The following is a 22,722-nucleotide window of genomic DNA, read 5'->3' as shown; positions in this document are numbered from 1 at the left end:
TGAATAACTATTAACATACAAGTGTATATGCCAACGAGTAATAGCATGCTGGAAAAGCAAAAGAGAGACATCCTTGTCACTGATGCGGAAAGTACTGGTGACAGGGACACAAGCAAGTGAAGTGACAGTAAGTAAACCAGCAGGGTGGATCTAGCCTTTACCTTATTCGACCAACCTTTCCCAGAAATGGTTTCAACAAAAAAACAGGAGCAGCCATGTCTGGAATATCAGAACCATGGAGAGCTCTTCCCAGCTGATTTTAAAAAGAAGCAAACTCGTTTGATTTGGACAGCTCGGAGGTGGGAAAAGTAAGAAAGTGAGTTCTGGATCTTTTACTGGAGATCCTCTGTGAAATCTCAGCCTCTAGCCTTGGACTTCCGAGGTCACCTTGACTAAGACCTCACTTGCTCTGCTCGTTTGTGTTTACACACCTTGTAGAATTGCAGGTTCCTGCTGAGGTGCTTGAAAATGGAAATGAGGCTTACTCTTAAAAACCATCTGATGAAGTCATGTTGTGTTGGTGTGGAATGAAAACCCAGGAACCCAGTAGGAGGGGAAATAGCAGCTGCAGGAAATTCGGATTAAATTCACTTACCCTGTTAAAAATGTAATAGAAATGCTTGGCTTTCCCCAGATGTTTTGGTCATAAAAATGAATGAGCTAAGTTATTTTAGACTAAACTAATGTAAAAGAAGTGGGGGGTGGGGGGTGGGAAAAAAGCAACTTAAAACACTGGGGCATGGTCAGGATTAGAAGCAGCCAGATTTGCTATGAGTGCATCTTAGTTTAGACCTACACTGGGACTGTGTCACCTGGTGAGCAGGAATTCCAGGCTCTAGGATGAGAGTCTACTCTCTAGTATATAGAGTTAAGGGATTTCTCCTTGAGAATTCCTTAGCTAATCAAAGTCAATTAGCTAATAAATTATGTTACTAAGATTTGAGCCTAAGACTACCTAGAGAAGTTAAACTCCTTACCAATGGGTGTATAATGCAGTGTGCATCAGTATGACCTGCAGCTCCTGATAGCATGCAGACTCATGGGATCCAATGCCTGAGATTCCAATTCAGTGTATCTGGTGTGGAACCTTGGGTTCTACCACCTGAACAACCCTCCAGATGATGCTGGTGCATGCAATCTGGGGTGTCAATTTTTGAAAAACTAAACTCTGAATGATGTGTCATCTCTCCTAACAAGTCTTAGAGTTGAACAGGGGTCAACCAAGAATCAGAATATTAAGTCTTCCAGAAAAAAAACAACAAAAAAGCATTGTTACTTAAAATTGGTCTAATAAGAATCTGAATGACAATAAAACTGATTTCTTTCATCTTGCTACTCCAATCTAATTTTAAAGCATGTGTCACTTTCTTATTTAAATGATTATAAATAACACTCCCCCTACACCTTCCCAATACAGTCACTAGGAAAAATCATAGTTGTTTTTTGAAAAATCTAAACTTACAACTTCCTAGGTGAATAATAATAAAAATACCTCTGTGTTATTGAAACATTTTCTTTAGCCTGGGCCCAATATAACTTCATTCTTGTGCCAAACACCATATATAAATACAGAGAGGAACAAAAAATAGGACCTGACTTCAAGAAGATGCCCACTTGGTGGTAGAGACATCACAAACTTGTGTAGCCTTTTGTAAACTTGACTAAGGACTACAATAGACATCCTGAAAATGGTGAGAGGAGTGCAAAGACTTAGAGGTGAGAGAGAGGATGGGGCATTCAAGGGCATGTATGGAACCTAGAAGAGCCTGAAGGCAATTTTCCGCTGAGGATGATGAAGATAGACAGTGGTCACATTACAAGGGGTTCTGTATGGTACAATGAAGTTCTACCCTGAAGAAGGTACAAAGTTGACACGAGATTTGAAGCAGAAGGAGAGGATTAGAGTTGGTTAATGCATAGATTTTGCTTAAGATGATCAAGTTCTCTACATGATAATATTCAGTGTGGAAGCACTGTGAAGATTTAAGTGGATTTAAATGGGGCGATGCTAGAGGCAAGGAGAAGGCTTAAAAGGTCATGGCAACCATCTAGGCAGGAGCGCACAAGGGCTGAACTGAGGAAGTAGATTATCTATAAAAACCCTATGGAATGAACTGGTGAGGTAGTAAGGAGGTAGCATCTACAGGGGCTAAGGCAGAAGGCCATATCTTTAATTTCTCAGATATTTGAATTACAAAATTTTCTATTTTTTCTTAGAGTACTCATTACAATCAAGATTGATAATCACTTCTATAATTATTTGTGTGATGTCTGCCTCTCTCATTAGACTCTAAGCTCCCAGAGAGCAGAAGCTATGTCTCCCTTATTTATTAGTTTATTTTTAGCACTTACCAGAGTATCTAGCATGTGGTAGACATCCAACAAAAGCTTCCTGAGTAAATAAATGGAGTAAATAAGTAAACATGTGAGAAGGAGGAGATAGAAGGGACCAAAGGGAAAGACTCTGAGCTCAGTTGTTAAATGGGACCATTAAGGGGATGCACCTCTAACAGGCAGTTAACAATGCAGCTCAGAATCTAACACACAGATAAGCATAGGAGCTGTAGATACAGAACTCGCTGGTATGAAGAGAAGGAATGAGGTCGCTCAGGAACCATGAGGATGCAAGGAGAACTCAGGAACATCAACATTTTAAGGATAGCAAGGGAAGGGGGTCCAGGAAAGGAAATCAGGGGGGAAAAAAAAACTGCCAAAGGGAATCTACACACCAAGTATTAATTTTTCTCCCACCAGTGTCAGATGCTCCAGAGAGCTTTAAAAAAGGAAAAAAAGATAAAGATATGGAGATGTCTGGTTGGATTTGGCATGTAGGCAGTAACAATGGCTAACAAATTTTTAGTGGAATAGTGGAGAGATGGATGTGGGAGAACTTGAACTAGCAGCAAGTTCAAGAATGAATGAAAGTGAGAAAAGAGGTTAGAACTACAGATGATTCTTTAGGAAATAAGGCTGTGACACAGCAAGGAAGGCTAAATCAGCATTTGGGGAAATGCAAAGATTAAGGAAAACAATCCTAAGGAAATTGAGGAAACAGTTAATATCACTATCATTATAATAAACTATCTGAAACTTATTTCCCCCCCTCCTCTTTCATTATTCAAAGTGGGATTAACTGTAGGATTTATGCGAGCAGATGCAAGAACTCAGGAATATCAACATTTTAAGGATATCAAGGCAAGGGGATCCAGGAAAGGAAACCAGAAAAAAAAAGTGGGGTTTCTACTGTCAGAAACAAACCCAGGCTCAGGTAAGGAGATATTTTATTTGAAAAAAAACTATTGTAATAGGAAAAGCACTCTGATCAAAATATCTGCAAGCACCCCCAGAGTGAGGGCAGAAAAGAATCACTTGTATTAGGAGAAGTAAAGCAAGGCTGGAATTAACTGTGGGGAATGAGGTGAATAGGTAGACAGGAAATTGTTTTCCTTAAGGTCAGGTGATTCTCAGAAGAAAAGTCAGACTTAAGTTTGGTCCAGTTGAATTAACAAGCATTTGATCCAGATTGGTCAGTGGGGACAAATGGTTCCGCTAATCATTTACGAGGAAAAGGACAGGAATCTGGTCTTGCCAAAGGTAAACACGAGGAACCTTTAAGAGAAAGCAGGGTGGGGGGTTTGCAGTAAACCATGTTAGGGAACACAAAGGGGCAGGAGGATTTCTAAATGTTGCTGTTCCCCAGGAATTTGGAGTGCAAGTCAAGGTCAACATTGTCATCAACGAACTGAGTTCCAAGTAAAAATAAACCAGCAAAAAACAAGTTTTTCTCTTGCAGAAATGACTGTTAGAATAGGAATCAAGAATAAGTCCAGAATCTGAGAGACAAGTGGAGGTCTATGAGACTCAGAGTGGCCCAGTGAGGCAAGCAACTCTGAAAGCAAGGGAAGCCTGGGATATGATCCCACCAGGAACTCACCTGGTAGGCTAAGAGCGTCAGCAGTATTTCCCCTGATCGCAAGTGTTGCTTAGACTCGCCCAGCACTTTATGCTTTACCAACAACAAGTCATTTGCTGCATCTTCACAACTTTGCCACATGGTATTATGATACCCATTTCACAGATGAGAAGATCTGGGCTCATAGATGAGCAGGTGGCAGAGCTGGAACGAAAGCCCTGGTTTCTGTTCATTCTCTTCATGAGCTCCATTGTGTTTTCCCGAGGCTGCCAGGGCTCCCATCATCTGGCTCCAAGCCCTCTGCGGGTGCGTGCTTTTCATGACAGTGGCCTGAGAATGCCAACTGGATGTCCAAGGGCTGGGTCATGGAAGACTCAGCACAAGGTTGCTGCCCCTAGTAATGCTGCTCATTATTAATGGCCTTCATTTCCTTCCCTGCAAAAACATTGCAAAGCCAAGGAGTGCCCCAGGAGAGCATATTCTGAACAGACTGGGAGTAGGGGTGTGAGGGCGATGATGACAGGGGGCTTTTCTGTGTTTTTGTGTTTAAGCAAGATGCCCAGCTATAGCTGTGGCACTACTTGGAATGGCAACAACTTGTTTAAAAGCCATTTCAATTTTTAAACAATGGAAAGAACCAATCTCCTTCCACCCACTCTGTCCTCACATCCTAGTCTGAGGTTACAAAAATCTGGGTCAATGCCGACTAATAAAGGGGATCAATAACCATCCAGCTATTTTCACAGCATCCCTCATATTAATGAGAAGCTGTTCTGGATGAAGTTCTATCAAAGGAGCTGCATGGATGGTAGTCCATCACAGTAAATTGCCATGGGGCTGCTAATCATTAATGGAGTGTTCTAGGGTTGTGATCGATGCCAGGCTTCATTTGTTCCCACCTGCAGCCATACTGCCCAGGGGAGCAAACTGTTTGTTTCCCTGAGAAGGTTAAAAATACATAACATAGGCATACATAAAGAAACAAAATAGGTGCTACATGGAGAATGTGGTTTAGAAAGTTCCTGAAACTCTTTTCCTGGGCCAGTACATGGAAATCACCAGATTGCTGCTAAAGGTCATTCTCATGATCATGAACTTCCCCTTCTTCATGTTCTGCAAGCAGGGTACCTCTTTCCTGCTTGGGTTTAGAATAGCTAATGGGTACATCCTGAAACCATGATCCTATACAATGGTCCTATAAAGTCAATCACAAAGACGTTACGGAAAGTGAGAGATTAATGCCTGTGGCCCCTGGGGCTACTTACTATGATTCCTGCCAACGTCTCCATCTCTTCTATGCAACCCCTTCCCTTGACACGGCCTTCTAGTTTGTTAAATAAAGCATGTGCACACGTGTGTGCATGCTAAGTCACTTCAGTTGTGTCCGACTCTTTTAACCCTATGAACTGTAGCCCACCATATTCCTCTGTTCATGAGATTCTCCAGGCAAGAATACTGGAGTGGGTTCCCATTTCCTCCTCCAGGGGATCTTCCCAAACCAGGGATAGAACCTACATTTCTTACATCTCCTGCACTGGCAGGCAGGTTCTTTACCATTAGCACCACCTGGGAAGCCTTCTCTTAAAATAGGGCCAGTGTATGTATTTTCTACCAGCTTCTTGAACACTTATTTTCAGGATTAACTCATCTTCCTTGAATCATCTTAAGCATCACTTTCTTTAGAAAACTAGCCCTCACTACCTGTATTTGGTGAGCTTCAACTATCATGTCACAGTGGACCTTGAACTTCTGTTCCTATGAACTCCTCTCATACCCACAATTGCTTGTTTACCATCTCTACCAGAATACAAGCTTTATGAAGGTAGAGAATGTTTGTGTCTTATTTACCACTCTAACCACAAAGCTTAGTTTGATGCATGGCACTGAGTAAAAACCTAAATTGAAGGAAGACAAGATAGATGGGTGAATAAAGGAAGGGAAAAAATGAATGAATATGTGCATGATTATATGAATAAATGAATGGATAAAAGCAACTAGGGGTAGATGGTTATCTACCTTCTTATCTCATTTTTTTTTCCATTTATTTTTATTAGTTGGAGGCTAATTACTTTACAACATTGCAGTGGTTTTTGTCATACATTGAAATGAATTAGCCATGGATTTACATGTATTCCCTATCCCGATCCCCCCTCCCACCTCCCTCTCCACCCGATCCCTCTGGGTCTTCCCAGTGCACCAGGCCCGAGCACTTGTCTCATGCATCCAACCTGGGCTGGTGATCTGTTTCACCCTAGATAATATACATGTTTTGATGCTGTTCTCTTGAAACATCCCACCCTCGCCTTCTCCCACAGAGTCCACAAGTCTGTTCTATACATCTGAGTCTCTTTTTCTGTTTTGCATATAGGGTTATTGTTACCATCTTTCTAAAGTCCATATATATGTGTTAGTATACTGTAATGGTCTTTATCTTTCTGGCTTACTTCACTCTGTATAATGGGCTCCAGTTTCATCCATCTCATTAGAACTGATTCAAATGAATTCTTTTTAATGGCTGAGTAATATTCCATGGTGTATATGTACCACAGCTTCCTCATCCATTCGTCTGCTGATGGACATCTAGGTTGCTTCCATGTCCTGGCTATTATAAACAGTGCTGCAGTGAACATTGGGGTGCACGTGTCTCTTTCAAATCTGGTCTCCTCGGTGTGTATGCCCAGAAGTGGGATTGCTGGGTCATATGGCAGTTCTATTTCCAGCTTTTTAAGAAATCTCCACACTGTTCTCCATAGTGGCTGTACTAGTTTGCATTCCCACCAACAGTGTAAGAGGGTTCCCTTTTCTCCACACCCTCTCCAGCATTTATTGCTTGTAGACTTTTGGATAGCAGCCATCCTGACTGGCATGTAATGGTACCTCATTGTGGTTTTGATTTGCATTTCTCTGATAATGAGTGATGTTGAGCATCTTTTCATGTATTTTTTTGCCATCTGTATGTCTTCCTTGGAGAAATGTCCATTTAGTTCTTTGGCCCATTTTTTGATTGGGTCATTTATTTTTCTGGAGTTGAGCTGGAGGAGTTGCTTGTATATTTTTGAGATTAATCCTTTGTCTGTTGCTTCGTTTGCTATTATTTTCTCCCAATCTGAGGGCTGTCTTTTCACCTTGCTTATAGTTTCCTTTGTTGTGCAAAAGCTTTTAAGTTTCATCAGGTCCCATTTGTTTATTTTTGCTTTTGTTTCTAAAATTCTGGGATGTGGGTCATAGAGGATCCTGCTGTGATTTATGTCGGAGAGTGTTTTGCCTATGTTCTCCTCTAGGAGTTTGATAGTTTCTGGTCTTACATTTAGATCTTTAATCCATTTTGAGTTTATTTTTGTGTATGGTGTTAGAAAGTGTTCTAGTTTCATTCTTTTACAGGTGGTTGACCAGTTTTCCCAGCACCACTTGTTAAAGAGGTTGTCTTTTTTCCATTGTATATCCTTGCCTCCTTTGTCGAAGATAAGGTGACCATAGGTTCGTGGATTTATCTCTGGGCTTTCTATTCTGTTCCATTGATCTATATTTCTGTCTTTGTGCCAGTACCATACTGTCTTGATGACTGTGTCTTTGTAGTAGAGTCTGAAGTCAGGCAGGTTGATTCCTCCAGTTCCATTCTTCTTTCTCAAGGTTACTTTGGCTATTCGAGGTTTTTTTGTATTTCCATACAAATTGTGAAATTATTTGTTCTAGTTCTGTGAAAAATACCATTTGTAGTTTGATAGGGATTGCATTGAATCTATATATTGCTTTGGGTAGTATAGCCATTTTGACAATATTGATTCTTCCAATCCATGAATATGGTATATTTCTCCATCTGTTTGTGTCCTCTTTGATTTCTTTCATCAGTGTTTTATAGTTTTCTATGTATAGGTCTTTTGTTTCTTTAGGTAGATATACTCCTAAGTATTTTATTCTTTTTGTTGCAATGGTGAATGATATTGCTTCCTTAATTTCTCTTTCTGTTTTCTCATTGTTAGTGTATAGGAATGCAAGAGATTTCTGTGTGTTAATTTTATATCCTGCAACTTTACTGTATTCGTTGATTAGCTCTAGTAATTTTCTGGTAGAGTCTTTAGGGTTTTCTATGTAGAGGATCATGTCATCTGCGAACAGAGAGAGTTTCACTTCTTCTTTTCCTATCTGGATTCCTTTTACTTCTTTTTCTGCCCTGATTGCTGTGGCCAACACTTCCAAAACTATGTTGAATAGTAGTGGTGAGAGTGGGCACCCTTGTCTTGTTCCTGATTTCACCTTCTTATCTCATAATCCATCCTACCTCTGTACTCATTTCACTTTTCAAGATATGCTTCCTAACACCGGCTTGGAGAGCTAAGTCTTTGTAACTTTACATTTGATATATGTCCAACCTGAGAATTTGCTTGCAGCCTCAATAGGTGATTCAATTAAAGCCTGCCCATGTTCACACTGAGGTTCTAAGATTCGTCTCCTCCTGGGAGCCACTGTTTACAAGGGATGAGGTCACAGAGTAAGTGTCATGATTTTCCAAAACAGAAGTTAAAATGCCTTCAATATTAACATTATAGTAAATTATTCCTTTTTAATTACTCATTGCAGCAGAAGGGAGTGGAAGTACAAGCAGTGCATTTATATTTAGCATTAAAATGTAGAGAAAAGTATAAAAGACATGGGACTCCCCTGTGCACCTTACATATATATAAGTATATGTAGCCCCAGGGGCCATGGGCATTATTTTTTTATCATTTTCTGTAACATCTGTAATTGACTTTATTAGGACCATTATATAGGATCACAGTTGTAGGATGTACCCATCAGCTACAGTCTCTCTCTCTCTCAGACACACACACACACACACACACACACACACACACACATGTGTGTGTGTGCATATAGTTTCTACCTAGGCCATTCTGAGTCTGGCCTTCTATTCATCAGTAAGGCCCTTGTGAAAGACAGGGACACACAGAAGAGATTCCAAAGCTAGTGTTCCTTTCACTACCAGTCCTGGGAAATGACCCAAGGTTATACTGTATGTTTTAGTCATAGGAAATCAAAACTCTTGCCTGGGTATCCTGCTGGGAGGGGGAACACAGAACCCAGAATCATTGACATTAACAGAGGCCAAACCCTCAGTGGTAAGTCAGGCTGAATGCCTGCTGTCTTCCAGAAAGGGATGAAACCTTCCGCAGCCCAACAAGACAGCCTCTCCCTGTGGCTTTGTCTGGCAGGCCCCAGGGCAGCAGGTGATGAATACCTTGGGCAGCGAGTACTTGGGCAGCTTTATTTGAGCGAAGGCCTCTCTCCGGTAGGACACGTAGTAGCTGGCTCTTCCACCAGTTGTTACCTGGATCATGGGGAAACACAGAAAGGTCAGATGGACTACAGATCCAGTGCAAGGTGGATCTCCATCAATAACCACAGTGGGTTTGTGACAACCTTTAAGGGAATATTCCCTGTTGCCTTTGATTCTCCAACCCCACGGCACCCTAAGTTCCTCCCATGTCACAGCACTTAGACAATAAGTGAGCAATTCCAGCAGTCTTTCCCCATGGCTGGGGAAAGCATCTGGGGGAGCAGGGGCTCTCTACTTGGTCACTATGCTCTGAATTCACACACAATAAACATTTTCAACAGAAAACAGAGAAGCTATTGATATGGGCGATACTCATGATCTACATATTCTATTCTTTTTTAAAAACAGTTTTTAATCCATTGCAATGACGACATGATTATCAAAGAAACTTTTTTCTGAATCTGGATAATTACTATTGCTCAAAGCTCTTGTTACTTTGCAATTAATTTCACTTCCCATCTGAGCACATTTGTTTTCCCCTTTATTTTTACAAATCCATGCACTGAACAGATACTTGTTGATTCTTTTCATGTGCAAGTTAATTAAAGGCATCAAAAGTCAAAGAAAGAACTCTGGATTTTAAAATCAGAAATCCTAAGCCTGAATCTCAGTTCTACTAGTTCATGACTGGTGACGTCAAGCTGAAACCCCACTAGGGAAAAGATGAATTCTTATGGAGCCCAGAAACCAGAGCAAGAAATGGCCCTCTGGCCTGCACTTGCGGGAAAGCCTGCCAACATGGCATAGCTCTGCAGATGGCTGTCTTGGCCCAATTACCCTAACTCAGGGGAGATTAATATTCACAGGAGAAGACAACATAGCCTGTTCAGAGAAAATAGCAGGGAGACAACAGCAACCAGGCTTCTGTGCTGAGGAGGCAATTACTGGGGGCACAGGCTCTGTGCTCACTAAGGCCCCAGCGCTTGCTGGAGACAGGCCAGTCCCCCAAATCTGGTCCAACCCTGGTGCCCATCCATAGCGGCTGCTGAGAGTGGGAGCTTGTTACATTTCTAGTGAAAGCCACCCATCACTCCTCACTCTGAGGCATGGCATCTCCTGTGGCCCCTCCTTAACCTGTGCAGATTGGAAGCCCACAAAGCAGGCACCACAAGCTGCCAGGGAGAGCAGATGTTCCAGTCAGTGTGAGGGCAGAGCTGTGAAAAAAACCTGGTGCAAAGACTTAGGCTAGAAACCAATAGGAGAGACCAGCTTTCTGCCTGATGGTCATTGCTCCCCTCACATCTCTATTTTCTAACTGGAGAATCACTCTTGTCTTGTATTCCAAGAACTTTTTTTTTTTTTTCTTTTTCTGGGTAAGACATCTGTTCTCAATCTATGTTCTTTGTCAATTTAGAGGTGGAATGTTGACAGATTAAGATCAATGAGTTGCAGAGAACTTTTTTTTTCTTTTTAAAATAAATCTCAATTGCATAGAATCTGGTTAAAATGTAACCCTTGGTTCTAAACACAGTCACCATTAATCCTGGCAATTATTTGCTTCTTTAGTTTGCTATTTATTTGCTTCTTTAATTTGGTTTTACTTTAAATTGTAAACCTAACACATGCAAACATACCTGCAAACCCAAGAAGCAGATCAGTAGTTCTGAAATTTCAGGATGCACCAGAATCACCTGGAAAGCTTGTTAAAACTCAGACTGCTGGGCCCCACCCATGGAGCCTCTGATTCAATCAGTCTGGGTGGGGTCCAAGAGTTGCCTTTTCTAATAAGTTTCCAGATGATGTTGAATGCCGCTGGTCTGGGGACCACACTTAGAGCAGCACTGAAGCAGAACTTTAATGCCAACTGACAAACAGCTCTGTGCCTCTCTGCTCCTCACCTATCTTGAACCCTGCCTCCCTCTCAGATGCAGCTACTTTCCTGAATTTTGTGTTTAGTGATGATAATTTCTTTTTTAACCAAGGTGAAATTCATATAAGAGAAAATTAACCATTTAAAAGTGTACAATTCAGTGACATTTAGCATATTCACAGTGTTATATTATCACCACCTCTTATAGTTCTAAATCATTTTTATCACCCCCACAAGAAGATCATTTGCCCAGTGATAAAGCTTTTAAACCCCAGAACACATCCTCTGGTTACCTATCAAATGCTTAAAAATCAGTTCTCTATAAGACATTCTGAACCTCAGCATCCTCACCTTTAGTGAATGAGCCCAGCATCAGAAGAGGCAAATCCCAGCACTAACGCTGGCCAAAACTCAGCAACTAAAAATGCCTTTCCCCAGGAGATCCAGTCACCTCCATAGGGAGCAAGATGACAGTTCCGCCAGACTTCTCATCAGTAGCACAGAGCAAGGCCGGTGGGGTTTCCAAATTACCGAGGGTTGAAGGAAAGCAAAGTGGTCCCCTTGAGAGTATGTTCAGTCCCACTGATGCTGGAACTCAGCCCAGCTGTGCCTGTTATAGCCCTATTCAAGCACAGACTCCCTTTCTCTCCTCTTTCTCTCTCTCTCTCTCTCTCTCTCTGTTAAGCTCACACAGACCACCCGGGAGAGTTTGCACTTAAGTATATCATAAAGATGGAACTATACTTCAGAAATACCATGGAATAATCTAAAATATTAAACGGCTGCACAAAGCCCAAGGAACGCAGAGGCTGTCTGCTACCTCTGACATCACAGCATCCCCCAGAGACACCCAGCGGGCTCCTGCAGCCCTTCCTCCGTCCCAGTCATGCCACTGGCTGTACTGCAGAAGCCAGCCTGAGGCTTCACACCTCATGTAAGGCCCAGGAGTCCACGGGCCTTGGTGTGGACAACACCATTCCAACTTCTCCCTCCTCTTAATTCCTGAATTTTGTTATTTCCATTTCTACAGCACTTTCAACATTTACTCCTATGGTGTACATATACCTATAGTGATCCCTCCATGTCTTATTATAAGGTTATAACTTCTTAATTCCTAAATAATGCTGGTCTCATGGCAGGCAATCAGTGGATGCATGATGATAAAAATAATGATAAAATTGTCATCAATTGGGTTCATCTTCCATGCTCCAGAATTGCACATAGCCCTTATATAAATTATCTATTAATAGTTTAACCCCACTGACAACCCTTCAGAGTCTATGGAATGACTTGCCCAAGATGAGACAAGTATGAACCTAAAGTTTGGCTCTAAACCTGCTTTCCTCCTCCTGTGACTGACAAATCCTCTGTTCATCTTATTCATGTCATCAGTTGTATTGTAATTTCAGCACTACATTTCCTTGATGCCAATGTCTTTAAAACATGTTCTTTCAAATCTCTGTAATTGATGTGTATGTATATATTTACATTCCCAGAAAATCCATCATGGCATTGATGCTACATCTTAAATATGATGTCTTCTTAGAAGAGAAGAGGTAAGTTAATAAAAACAAGAAGAGCAATAATTACCATGCAGTGAAAACTTGTAACATGGAAGATGCTACAGTAAGCAGTTTCTAAACCATACTTCATTTACCTATATACATACACACACACACACACACACACACATATACATTATATTATATATTCCTGACCCATAGAGGATATAGCCTCTATGGGTCGGGAAATAGAGGCTAAGAGGTCACTAATTTGTCTAACAACATACAGCCCTTCATTGACCCAGCCATGCACAATTCCAGCCTATGCTTGAACATATAACTAGGAATGAACACATCCCCAAAAATGTCAGGCATAGGGCAGGAGGTCAGTACTTAACTAACTGAACAATGAAGTGTGATTCATTCACTTAACCGGAGAGCCTTCAGATTCTATTTTCTCTGTTGTTTAGTGACTAATGGTGGCTACAGGGAAGCACCCGCCATCCCGCCCAGTCCCTGCTGGTCCCAGGGACTCACCTCCCCACAGAAGCTCTAGCGCTTCCCCTGGGGAGCAGAGTCCCCCCAACCCTGAATGATACTAGCCTAGTGCACTTGCTGCCTCTCCGCTATTATCTGTGTGGTTCTCTGGCAATCACACAAGGAAGGAATAAAGTTTAGCAACTATTAATCTATTTTGATGAACTTTTCTCTTCCTCACAAGCAAATTTGCTGGCACTGTAAATCCCAGCGATTATTACCACTTTCCCTTTCAGTGACACCTTTTATTTTACATTTGATGAATGTCATCCAATTATTTGCTCTGGGCCCATCCGTCATGCTAAACACAGAATTAGCTGGGTCTTTTCCTCACTAATGACTAGCTCGTTAATCTGGTTTTCTGGATTTCCATTTTACAGGTTTAATTGGGCTCCTGGCCAGTGAAAATGATTCCTTTGGACAAATGCATTGGCCATTAAACACATCTGTCTCTTCTGACTCGTTCTCATGCCTGCTGTAACCAAGTCTAAACTGATATATCCTTTATTTTTTCCATTTCTGCTTGCTTCTGGATGATGACTTGTCTTGGAGGAGAGAAATCTGCCCCTCAAAATTGGAACCAGAAGGCCTTGAGTCATATTGAACCTTTTTCTGTCACAGAGAGAAGACAACTTGTAATGTCTCTGGAATTCATAAGTGGACATATGGCTTCTGAGAAGAGAGGTAGAAACAAACATGTTCAAATATCTATCATGTAATGAGCACTTCAGATTCATTTTACTATTCAATATCCACAGTAAATATTACTATTACTGTTATTATTGTTAAACCATTATTAGTACCCTTACAAGGTAAAAATATTAATAATTTTTTGAGCATTTATTATATGCCAGGCACTATTCTGTATGAACCAGCTTTCTGATTTATAATCAGGTGATGAACTGAGGCATAGGGAACTTATGCCATATGCTCAAAGACACACAGCAAGTAAATGCTGGAATTGGAATTTGAACCCAAGTTTATGTGACTGCAAACCTTATTCTGGTCCCTCAGACTATTTGGAGTTTCCATACCTCTCCGTGGAAAGGAATGAATCCTGGTCACTCAATTCCCAATTTCCCAGTTAAGACACCCACCAACAAGGCAGATCTTTAATGTCAGTTCCCTGTCCCTGAGAAATCAAGGTTCTGTTGTTGCAAAGGAGTCAATGGTGCTGCTATTGGAATTGGTGAATAAAGAGGGGTCATAATGGAAATAAATTCAGCTTACACAAGAGCTGTCACCTTCATAGGAATTGACATTTAGAAGTTTTTCCAGCTACAGGACCTTGCTAGGTCCAAGATGATGTGAAGAATATAAGACAAGAGAAATGACCACCTTTATGGGCATACATTACTTATTTCTCTTGCAGCCTTTGCATTATTCCCTCCTTCTTAAAAAATGAAAGGGGACAGTCAAGTTGTTAAGATGCACAATTAACTTTTCCAATTTCTTTGCTCATTAATTCTATTCAGATTATTTAAATTACATTTTGACGTTGTTAGACCTTTCTCTTCTTCTCCTCCTACATAATTCCTTTAAAGATCATATGTCTTCTACAAGGACAAAGAAGCAGGCTTCTGACTACCAGGTCACAAGAGTCAATAAATAGCCCCTGGTCTCATTAGGATGTGGTTCTATGTGTCAGGATGGCCTGGGAGCTTCTACATGGTAGGTTACATCACCTCTGTCATCTTGAGCTCATTTTCTGAAGGCTTTCTGCTAAGGCACTGTACTGTGTGTCTGAACCAGAACTGGGTACAGCATTTGGAACAAGAAGACACCTATCAGCAAGCCATCTCCCCTGCTAGACTGTTTGATGTTGAATTTAATGTTTGTCAAACTGGTGTTTGCTTGTTTTATGTCCTGGAGGCTCTAGGCTACTAATGAACTATGCAGTTTTATCTGCCTGTTTCTAGAAGGAGTGCGTCTAATGCCTAACCACACTCCTGCTGAGGCTGAACCTTTTTGAAACAGATTTTCCCATACAAATTTTTTATGGGGGCCCCAACATAGTCCCCAAAATAGCTTCATCAAAAATAGATTTGGGATAAGACAGTTGACGTGAAGCCAGTATTGCTCTGTGTATGAGTGTGTGTGCACACAGGCATGTGGAGGGGCAGTGTTGGAGGAAAGGCATGTCCACCACACAACCGGCCAAAAAACTACTGACAGAGCAACTGCCCAGTCACCAGCCCTGCCAAGAGACTTCTTGGAGCCTTCACCAGCTATGGGGAATGCTAGCAAGGTGCAGAACGGGGGGTGGGTTAGAAAAGCATGTTACAAAGACCATGTCTAGACCATACACAACACTGCAATAAGAATCAGAAGGCCTAGCTTTCTGAGATTGTTTTTCAAATACAGTAAAGCGGTTCGACTTGATAAGTTTCCAATTATCCATTTTCAAGGAAGACTCTTCTGATTGTTAAGCATTATAGCACATCAGTTAGGATCTCAGACGTGTGTTTGAATCCTGCTTCTGTCATATGCTGGTTTGGTGAGCTTGAACAGGTAATTTAACCTTCCTAATTTATTCTTCTGGAAAATGGAGATATTAATGTTGAGTTCATTTCAGTCGCTCAATCGTGTCTGACTCTTTGTGACCCCATGGACTGCAGCACGCCAGGCTTCCCTGTCCATCACCAACTCCCAGAGATTTTTTGAACTCATGTCCATTGAGTCAGTGATTCCATCCAACCATCTCATCCTCTGTTGTCCTCTTCTCCTACTGCCATCAATCTTCCCCAGCATCAGGGTCTTTTCCAATGAGTTAGTTCTTTGCATCAGGTGGTCAAAGTATTGAAGTTTCAGCTTCAGCATCAGTCCTTCCAATGAATATTCAGGACTGATTTCCTTCAGGATTGACTGGTTTGATCATCTTGCAGTCCATGGGACTCTCAAGAGTCTTCTGTGACACCACAGTTCAAAAACATCAATTCTTTGGCACTCAGCTTTCCTTATGGTCCAACTCTCACATCCATACATGACTACCAGAAAAACCATAGCTTTGACTAGATGGACCTTTGTTGGCAAAGTAATATCTCTGCTTTTCAATATGCTGTCTAGGTGGGTCATAACTTTTCTTCCAAAGAGCAAGTGTCTTTTAATTTCATGGCTACAGTCACCATCTGCAGTGATTTTGGAGCCCCCCAAAACAGTCTGTCACTGTTTCAACTGTTCCCCCATCTATTTGCCCTGAAGTGATGGAACTGGATGCCATGATCTTAGTTTTATGAATGTTGAATTTTAAGCCAACTTTTTCACTCTCCTCTTTCACTTTCATCAAGAAGCTCTTTAGTTCTTCTTCGCTTTCTGCCATAAGAGTGGTGTCATCTGCGTATCTGAGGTTATTGATATTTCTCCCGGCAATCTTGACTCCAGCTTGTATTTCATCCAGCCCAGCATTTTGCTTGATGTATTCTGCATGTAAGTTAAATAAGCAGGGTGACAATATACAGCCTTGACATACTCCTTTCCCAATTTGGAACCAGTCTGTTGTTCCATGTCCAGTTCTAACTGTTGCTTCCTGACCTGCATGCAGATTTCTCAGGAGGCAGGTCAGGTAGTCTGGTATCACCATCTCTTGAAGAATTTTCCACAGTTTTTTGTGATCCACACAAAGGCTTTGGCGTAGTCAATAAAGCAGAAGTAGATGTTTTTCTGGAACTTTATTGATATGTTATCATGATGATTGAATCCACCATGGCATATAAAGAGTTTAACCTTAAACCTGGCACATGCTAAATACTCAATGCATATTACCTGTCCCTGCTGACATAGAGGCACAGGTGCCTGTATCGGTCTAATATACTGGAGGGTTTACGGTGACTGACCTTGGTGACAGCTGACATGCAAACTGGAGGCTTCAGGAAGTGCTGAGGTAGCCAAGTGGGCTTTCCGGTCAAAACCAACCAGGGATAGAGGACTGAAATTCTCGCTGCCGTCAGCAAGGATGACTTTGTGGAGAAGGTTCGTTTGTGGAGACTGCCAACCCGATGTGCTGAGTGCCAGAGATTTGACCACGAACAGTTACAGATCTTATCTTCATGTTCTAGCTTTTATGATCTAAAAGGACTGAAAGAAGTTCTTGGGATGTCCACTTTACCCATAAAAATGGAAGTTCATTGCTTTTCCTCTCCTAGTTTTGTTGGTGGATGAATAGGCAAAGATGGTAAGTGCAGCAATAAAACAAATTGATATGGATTGAATTGTTATCCACAAAATTTGGGAGCATTTGAATACTCCCAGCTAATATAGTAATAGATTTTTAAAAAAGCTAAAACTCAGACAGTCTACATTGAGTGTTCTAAATCAGGATGCCAGAGCTTCACAGAAAAAGGAAACACTACTTAGGGAAACCTTAAAGACAAATATTATAACTTACTATCAAAAGAGCCCTACTTCCGCTTTTACAAATGCCCCTGTTCCTTTTACACTGTGAGTGTAGCATGGTTTCATAAAAGATAGACTGAGAAAGGGCTAGAAAAGATATTGCAAGCAGTCAAGCTTATACAGTCCTCCTATACTTATATAAAAGTTTTTCTTTTTGAGATATTACATAGGCTATTTCCTTTATACTGGTAGATATTATGAGGTCAATTAATTGGCTAAAATATTCCCAATCCAGACACTAGCCTCTGTCTTTTATATAACATTCCAGAATTTCAGAAAATTAAAACAAAAGAGTGGGAGAGAAGAAGGAGGAAGAAAGGCAAAAGCTACCAGTATCTGTAACATTAGTGATTCTAGTTTCAGCTCAATCATGTATCAGGCAGGCATGTATCAGACATGCAGTTTTAGACATAGTAAATAGTCTGTTGGAGTTTCAAGTTATTTTTCTATAAAATGGAAATAATAGTTACTCTTCTCTTACAGATAGTAAATGAGATAAGATAGTAAAATGTTTTCACATTATCTGTAAATTATTCTATGAGTACAATGAATAGGATGTTATGATTGACCTGTTTATGAATCTAGGAACCCAAAGATTTTAGAAGTATTTTCACTGACAAATTGCTATAAATTGTGTTTCTGTATCCCCCTGTAATTCATATGTTGAAACCTAATCCCCATTGTGATGATATTTGGAGGTGGGGCCTTTGGGAGGTGATTAGGTCATAGGGGTGGCGCCTCATGAGGAGACTAGTGCTCTTACCAAAGAGATCCCAGAGAGCAGTCTCATAACACACACGAGGATACAGCAACAAGTTGACCATCTATGAACAGACACCAAATCTGTCAGCACCTTAATCTTGGACTTTCCAGCTTCCAGACTTGTGAGAAATAAACTTGTTTTTCATAAACCACTCAGTCTATAGCTTTTATGGCAGCATTAGTACAGAAACCAAGCTGATGATCCAGATATGCCCAGTCTATGGATTGTGTAGGGCATTAACATTTGCCACTGGGGCAGAAGCTACATATACCCTGTAGGATTATAGTTGTCTGCAGACTGAAAGGTTAGAGGCAGTATGGAATATGAGAAGAGAAGCAAGAAATGGACGGGCAGAGCCATAGAACAGACATATCTTCAGCCACATGGGATAAATGGCAGGTGCACATAGTTGCTTAGAGAATGACTAATTTTATTGATATGTTCACAGTATTTTAAAGAACTTAAAAGGGCAAGGCAAACAAAGCCATTAACTTTCTAGAGAAGCAGGGATGTGTCTTTGAGATATGGGATTTCTAGGCAGACTTGAAGATACATGGGCTGCTAGATATAACAGCCAAATTTCTCTGACATGGGATTTGCATCCCTCATGAGTGAATTTGGGGTCAGCAGTGGATGGATTTAAACCATCTGTCAACCTGTTTTCTTCAGAAAACACTGCCACTTCCCCAAGAGAGCCATGAATACTTGTAAAATGCCAACTGCTATTTCTTGGCACTTCCCCATTGTACTGTCTGTGTCATTCCTGTCCTGGCCTCCACCAGCAGAAGCATCACTGTTGCAAAGTCAGACTTGGTGCTCCCCTCTTGTTACGTGCTGTCTGCCCTCATGCACAGCAACCTTGGTGGAGAAATACTGTACAGCCTCGCTTTACTGATGAAGTCAATGATATGTGTAAGGTCACTCAGCTTCAGAGCAGCAGAGCCTGGATTTGAACTTGGGTCTTTAAATTTTGACAATGTCCACTACCCTGTGCAACTCTGAACGAGTCTAAAGAGTCTACTGCAAAGCCTCTCCAGAGAATAGCTAGTTTAGGACCAATTTCCTGGAGGGATTCATCCTGACCCAGATCCTTATAAATACCAGCATTAAGGAAATTCACACTGGCTTACATCAAAAGCTACCTTCTTAAAGAATCCTCCCCCATCCAGATTTCCCAGCTGGAATCCAGCCTTTCTTCCGATTCTCAGGGCTCCCTGTAGCTCTCTTGTTGCACTTATCAGCTGCTGAGGGGATTACTGGAAGAGGGCCTCGTATCATCTTTGAGGGGAAACAACATGTCCTATTCCCATTTGACTTCCTGTTGGTACCTGGCACCCATGTCACAACTCATTTGTAGAGCATTCTGCTTTGTGCCATTCGTTTTCATCTCTGGGATGAATCATTTGGCTGGAGCACAAGCATGCCAGGGAAGTCTAATTATCAATACATCCCCATGTTAGAATTCAGGGGCCCTGAGGCCCAGACAGGCCCCACTAGGTCACCTTGCTACTAAAATGTAAGGCTCACAGCCAACTTCCAAACTTGTGACTTGAAGCCCGAGGCTCTTTTCATGTTGCTAGGCTGCATCATTCTGTGTTCACTAAAACAAGATTAGAAAAACACAAAGCGGAGATAATTGCCTGGATTTCTACAAGTGGGTCTTGATTTTACATCAAATGCTCCTTTGAGTGGTTGGCAACACCACAACATGGAAAACCAGGGGCCATAAGAGAGAGTGTTTTCCTGTGGGACACGAAGAAGCAGATTACAAGATATTTTTTCCCTATCCACTGCCGAATCCACATATTAATTAAAGGTCTGGCCAAATTCACATCGTTCTTCGAACATCAATCACGTTCAGACAACTCATTGGGGATACCAGCCCCAATTCTATTATGTGCTATGTGGATCAATCAATGAACGTATTTACTTATTCAGCACTTTTGTACCCAGGCTGTGTTAGATGTCACAGGAGTTGTGGGCTGTGACCTCATGGAGTTCACCATTTCTTTGTAAAAATAAGCCAAACATGTAAGATGTACCAACGGCAATGCAGAATGAATGCCGATGCCATGGTACTCTGAGCAGAGCAAACGCTAAGAAGTACAAAACAGAAACCCCTGAAGGAGGAAACAGACAAAACAGGTTCCATCTTGGAAGCAGGACTCCATCTTGGGCTGGACTGTGGACTTTGAGCTTTGTGCCCTGTATCTGTGGAAATGACACACGAGCTGGAAGGTCAGCCCCCAGGATGGAAGAGCCCCAGGGCTCATACCTAGACTCTCCGTTGCTAAAAAAATACCTTAATTATCTGTGTAACCCAATAGAATCATAAATTCTATTATGCTTATTGGGGTATGACCACAGGCCTATTGATAATTGTTCACTGTTAACTACCTAGGCGTAAGGCATACAAATCACGGGTTAACTTTGATTGTATCTTTCTTATCCTCTGTTCAGACTAGTTTCAGAGAATTTGGGGAGGTGGGATTGAGCACATACACTTAGGGTATATAAGGTTTTCACAAAAACTGGTCGGGGTCCTTGGCTAAGAGGAGACTCTGCCTTGGGCCCGCCGGTGTAATAAACTGCCCTCCACTATCTGCATTGTCCTTTTGAGTGAGTTTGTTTCCCGGAACGCGTGGCTACAACACCCCTACCTCAGAACTACAACAGTTTACTCAACTTATTCTCATGATCCTTCTAGAATTACAATAAATCAATGCTAGGCACTGTGGAGTCCATACTCATCCTACATCCTTTTATAGATAACATGACTAAGACATGGAGATGGAAGAGTGACACAGCTGATAGAGGGCTGAGCTTGGATTCCAGTTCATACCTGCCTGACTCCAGAGATGTAGGCAAAAGCCACCTTCTGTATCACCCTCCACAGTGTGGTGTGCACGTGTGTGCACACACACCAGTAATAAGTGTATGAAAAGTACAAGTGTTAGTTGCTCAGTTGTGTCTGACTCTGCAACACCATGGACTGTAGCCCACCAGCCTCCTCTGTCCAAGGAATTCTCCAGGCAAGCATGCTGGAGCGTGCAGTCATTCCCTTCTGCAGGGGATCTTTCCCCCCTAGGGATCAAACCCTGGTCTCCTGCATTGCAGGCTGATTCTTTACCGTCTAAGTGTTTTTCACACTCCCACTGCCTTAGGAGGGGAGGAGATTCTCACATTGAAGGACATCTTCTTTGCTGAATGAGGAGATGGATTTGAGGATAGAAGACTAGAGAAACCAGATCACGGCTGAACTGACCTATACACCAAAGTGAGATGGGGAGAGAAAAGATGCGGGGCGGGGGGCGGGGTGGGGGAACCTGGCCAGAAGAGCTGGAGAGGCAGCAGGGCAGGAGATCCAAGTGAGTGGATCAATGGTGCTTGACCCGTTCCACAGGAGGCACTTGGGAGAAGGGCAAGAAACAGTGGGCGTGTGCAGGTTTTATTAAGGGTTTTTGCCATTCAGTATCTAACATAAACACTCTGCTTCATTTTTACTTGACACTTTCAATAAAAAGTCTATACTACACTGCTCAATAATCTTATTAAAATTTTATTTGTTTATCTCTGCAGAGGTGGTTCACATCAGGAATGTGATTCCGCTTCAAGGAAACATCCAAAAGTTACAGCTGGGTTATCAGGGATTTTATCTTTCTGCATCTTTTGGGGTTACTGACTTAGTTCTTTGTTATGAAAATTTATGAAAAACATCAGAGCAGAAGCTCAGACATGGATCCCAAACTTCGCCCAGCCCATCAGCAATTAGGACTTTTTAGGAAAAAGCACTTAACTGCCTCATACCTCAGTTTCACCTCAAAGCAGATTAAAACCCTCAAAATATAGGCCCAACACACACCTGACAAACAGCAGAGACTCAAAAATGTCACATCTCTGTGTGCCTCCTCGTTTCACTTCCTGGCCCTGGTTTCCTCAGCATGAATGTTTTCTTCAATTCCTATCTCCTAAGACCCTATGCTGTCAGTTTCTTTTTTTTTTAACCTTTTATTTTATTTTGGCATATAGCCAATTAATAAAGTTATGATAGGTTCAGATGGACAGCAAAGGAGCTCAGCCATACATATACGTGTATATCCATTCTCCCCCAAACTCACTCCCATCCAGGTTGTCACATAACATTGAGCAGAGTTCCCTGTGAAATACAGGGGGACCCTGCTGGTAATCAATTTTAAATACAGCAGTGTGCACATGTGATCTAACTCCCTTACTATCCCTTCCCCCCCTCCCCGCCCCGTGCTGTCAGTTTATTTTTGTCGTCATTCAATGATGCCACAAACCTGTTTTAAGCGTCTACCGTGTTAAGCTTTCCACGCCCGCTCATGCCCCCTCACACAGTTCTTGACCCAATTTACTTCAGGCAAACAAGGAAGTTTAAGCCCTGACTCTTATTTGAACAGCAGAACAAGAGCAGAGATTGAGAAAGAAGGCTCTGGTGTCAGTCTGCCT

The 22,722-nt window shown here is 41.7% G+C and overlaps 1 protein-coding gene across 1 annotated transcript in view; it reads right to left on the bottom strand.

Moving 5' to 3' along the window:
• Positions 1 to 22,722, bottom strand: part of SORCS3 (sortilin related VPS10 domain containing receptor 3) — a 605,369-nt gene that overhangs the window by 113,542 nt on the left and 469,105 nt on the right. The window contains exon 8 of the mRNA XM_070470143.1: positions 9,150 to 9,239. Coding sequence (XP_070326244.1) covers positions 9,150 to 9,239 — 90 coding nt within the window. The remainder of the gene's footprint in view (positions 1 to 9,149; positions 9,240 to 22,722) is intronic.

The sequence above is a fragment of the Odocoileus virginianus genome, chromosome 7 (genome assembly GCF_023699985.2).
Source record: "Odocoileus virginianus isolate 20LAN1187 ecotype Illinois chromosome 7, Ovbor_1.2, whole genome shotgun sequence".
NCBI classification, from domain to species: Eukaryota; Metazoa; Chordata; class Mammalia; order Artiodactyla; family Cervidae; genus Odocoileus; species Odocoileus virginianus.
Note: the sequence above shows the minus strand (reverse complement) of the source record. Positions and strands in the feature narration are given on the sequence as shown.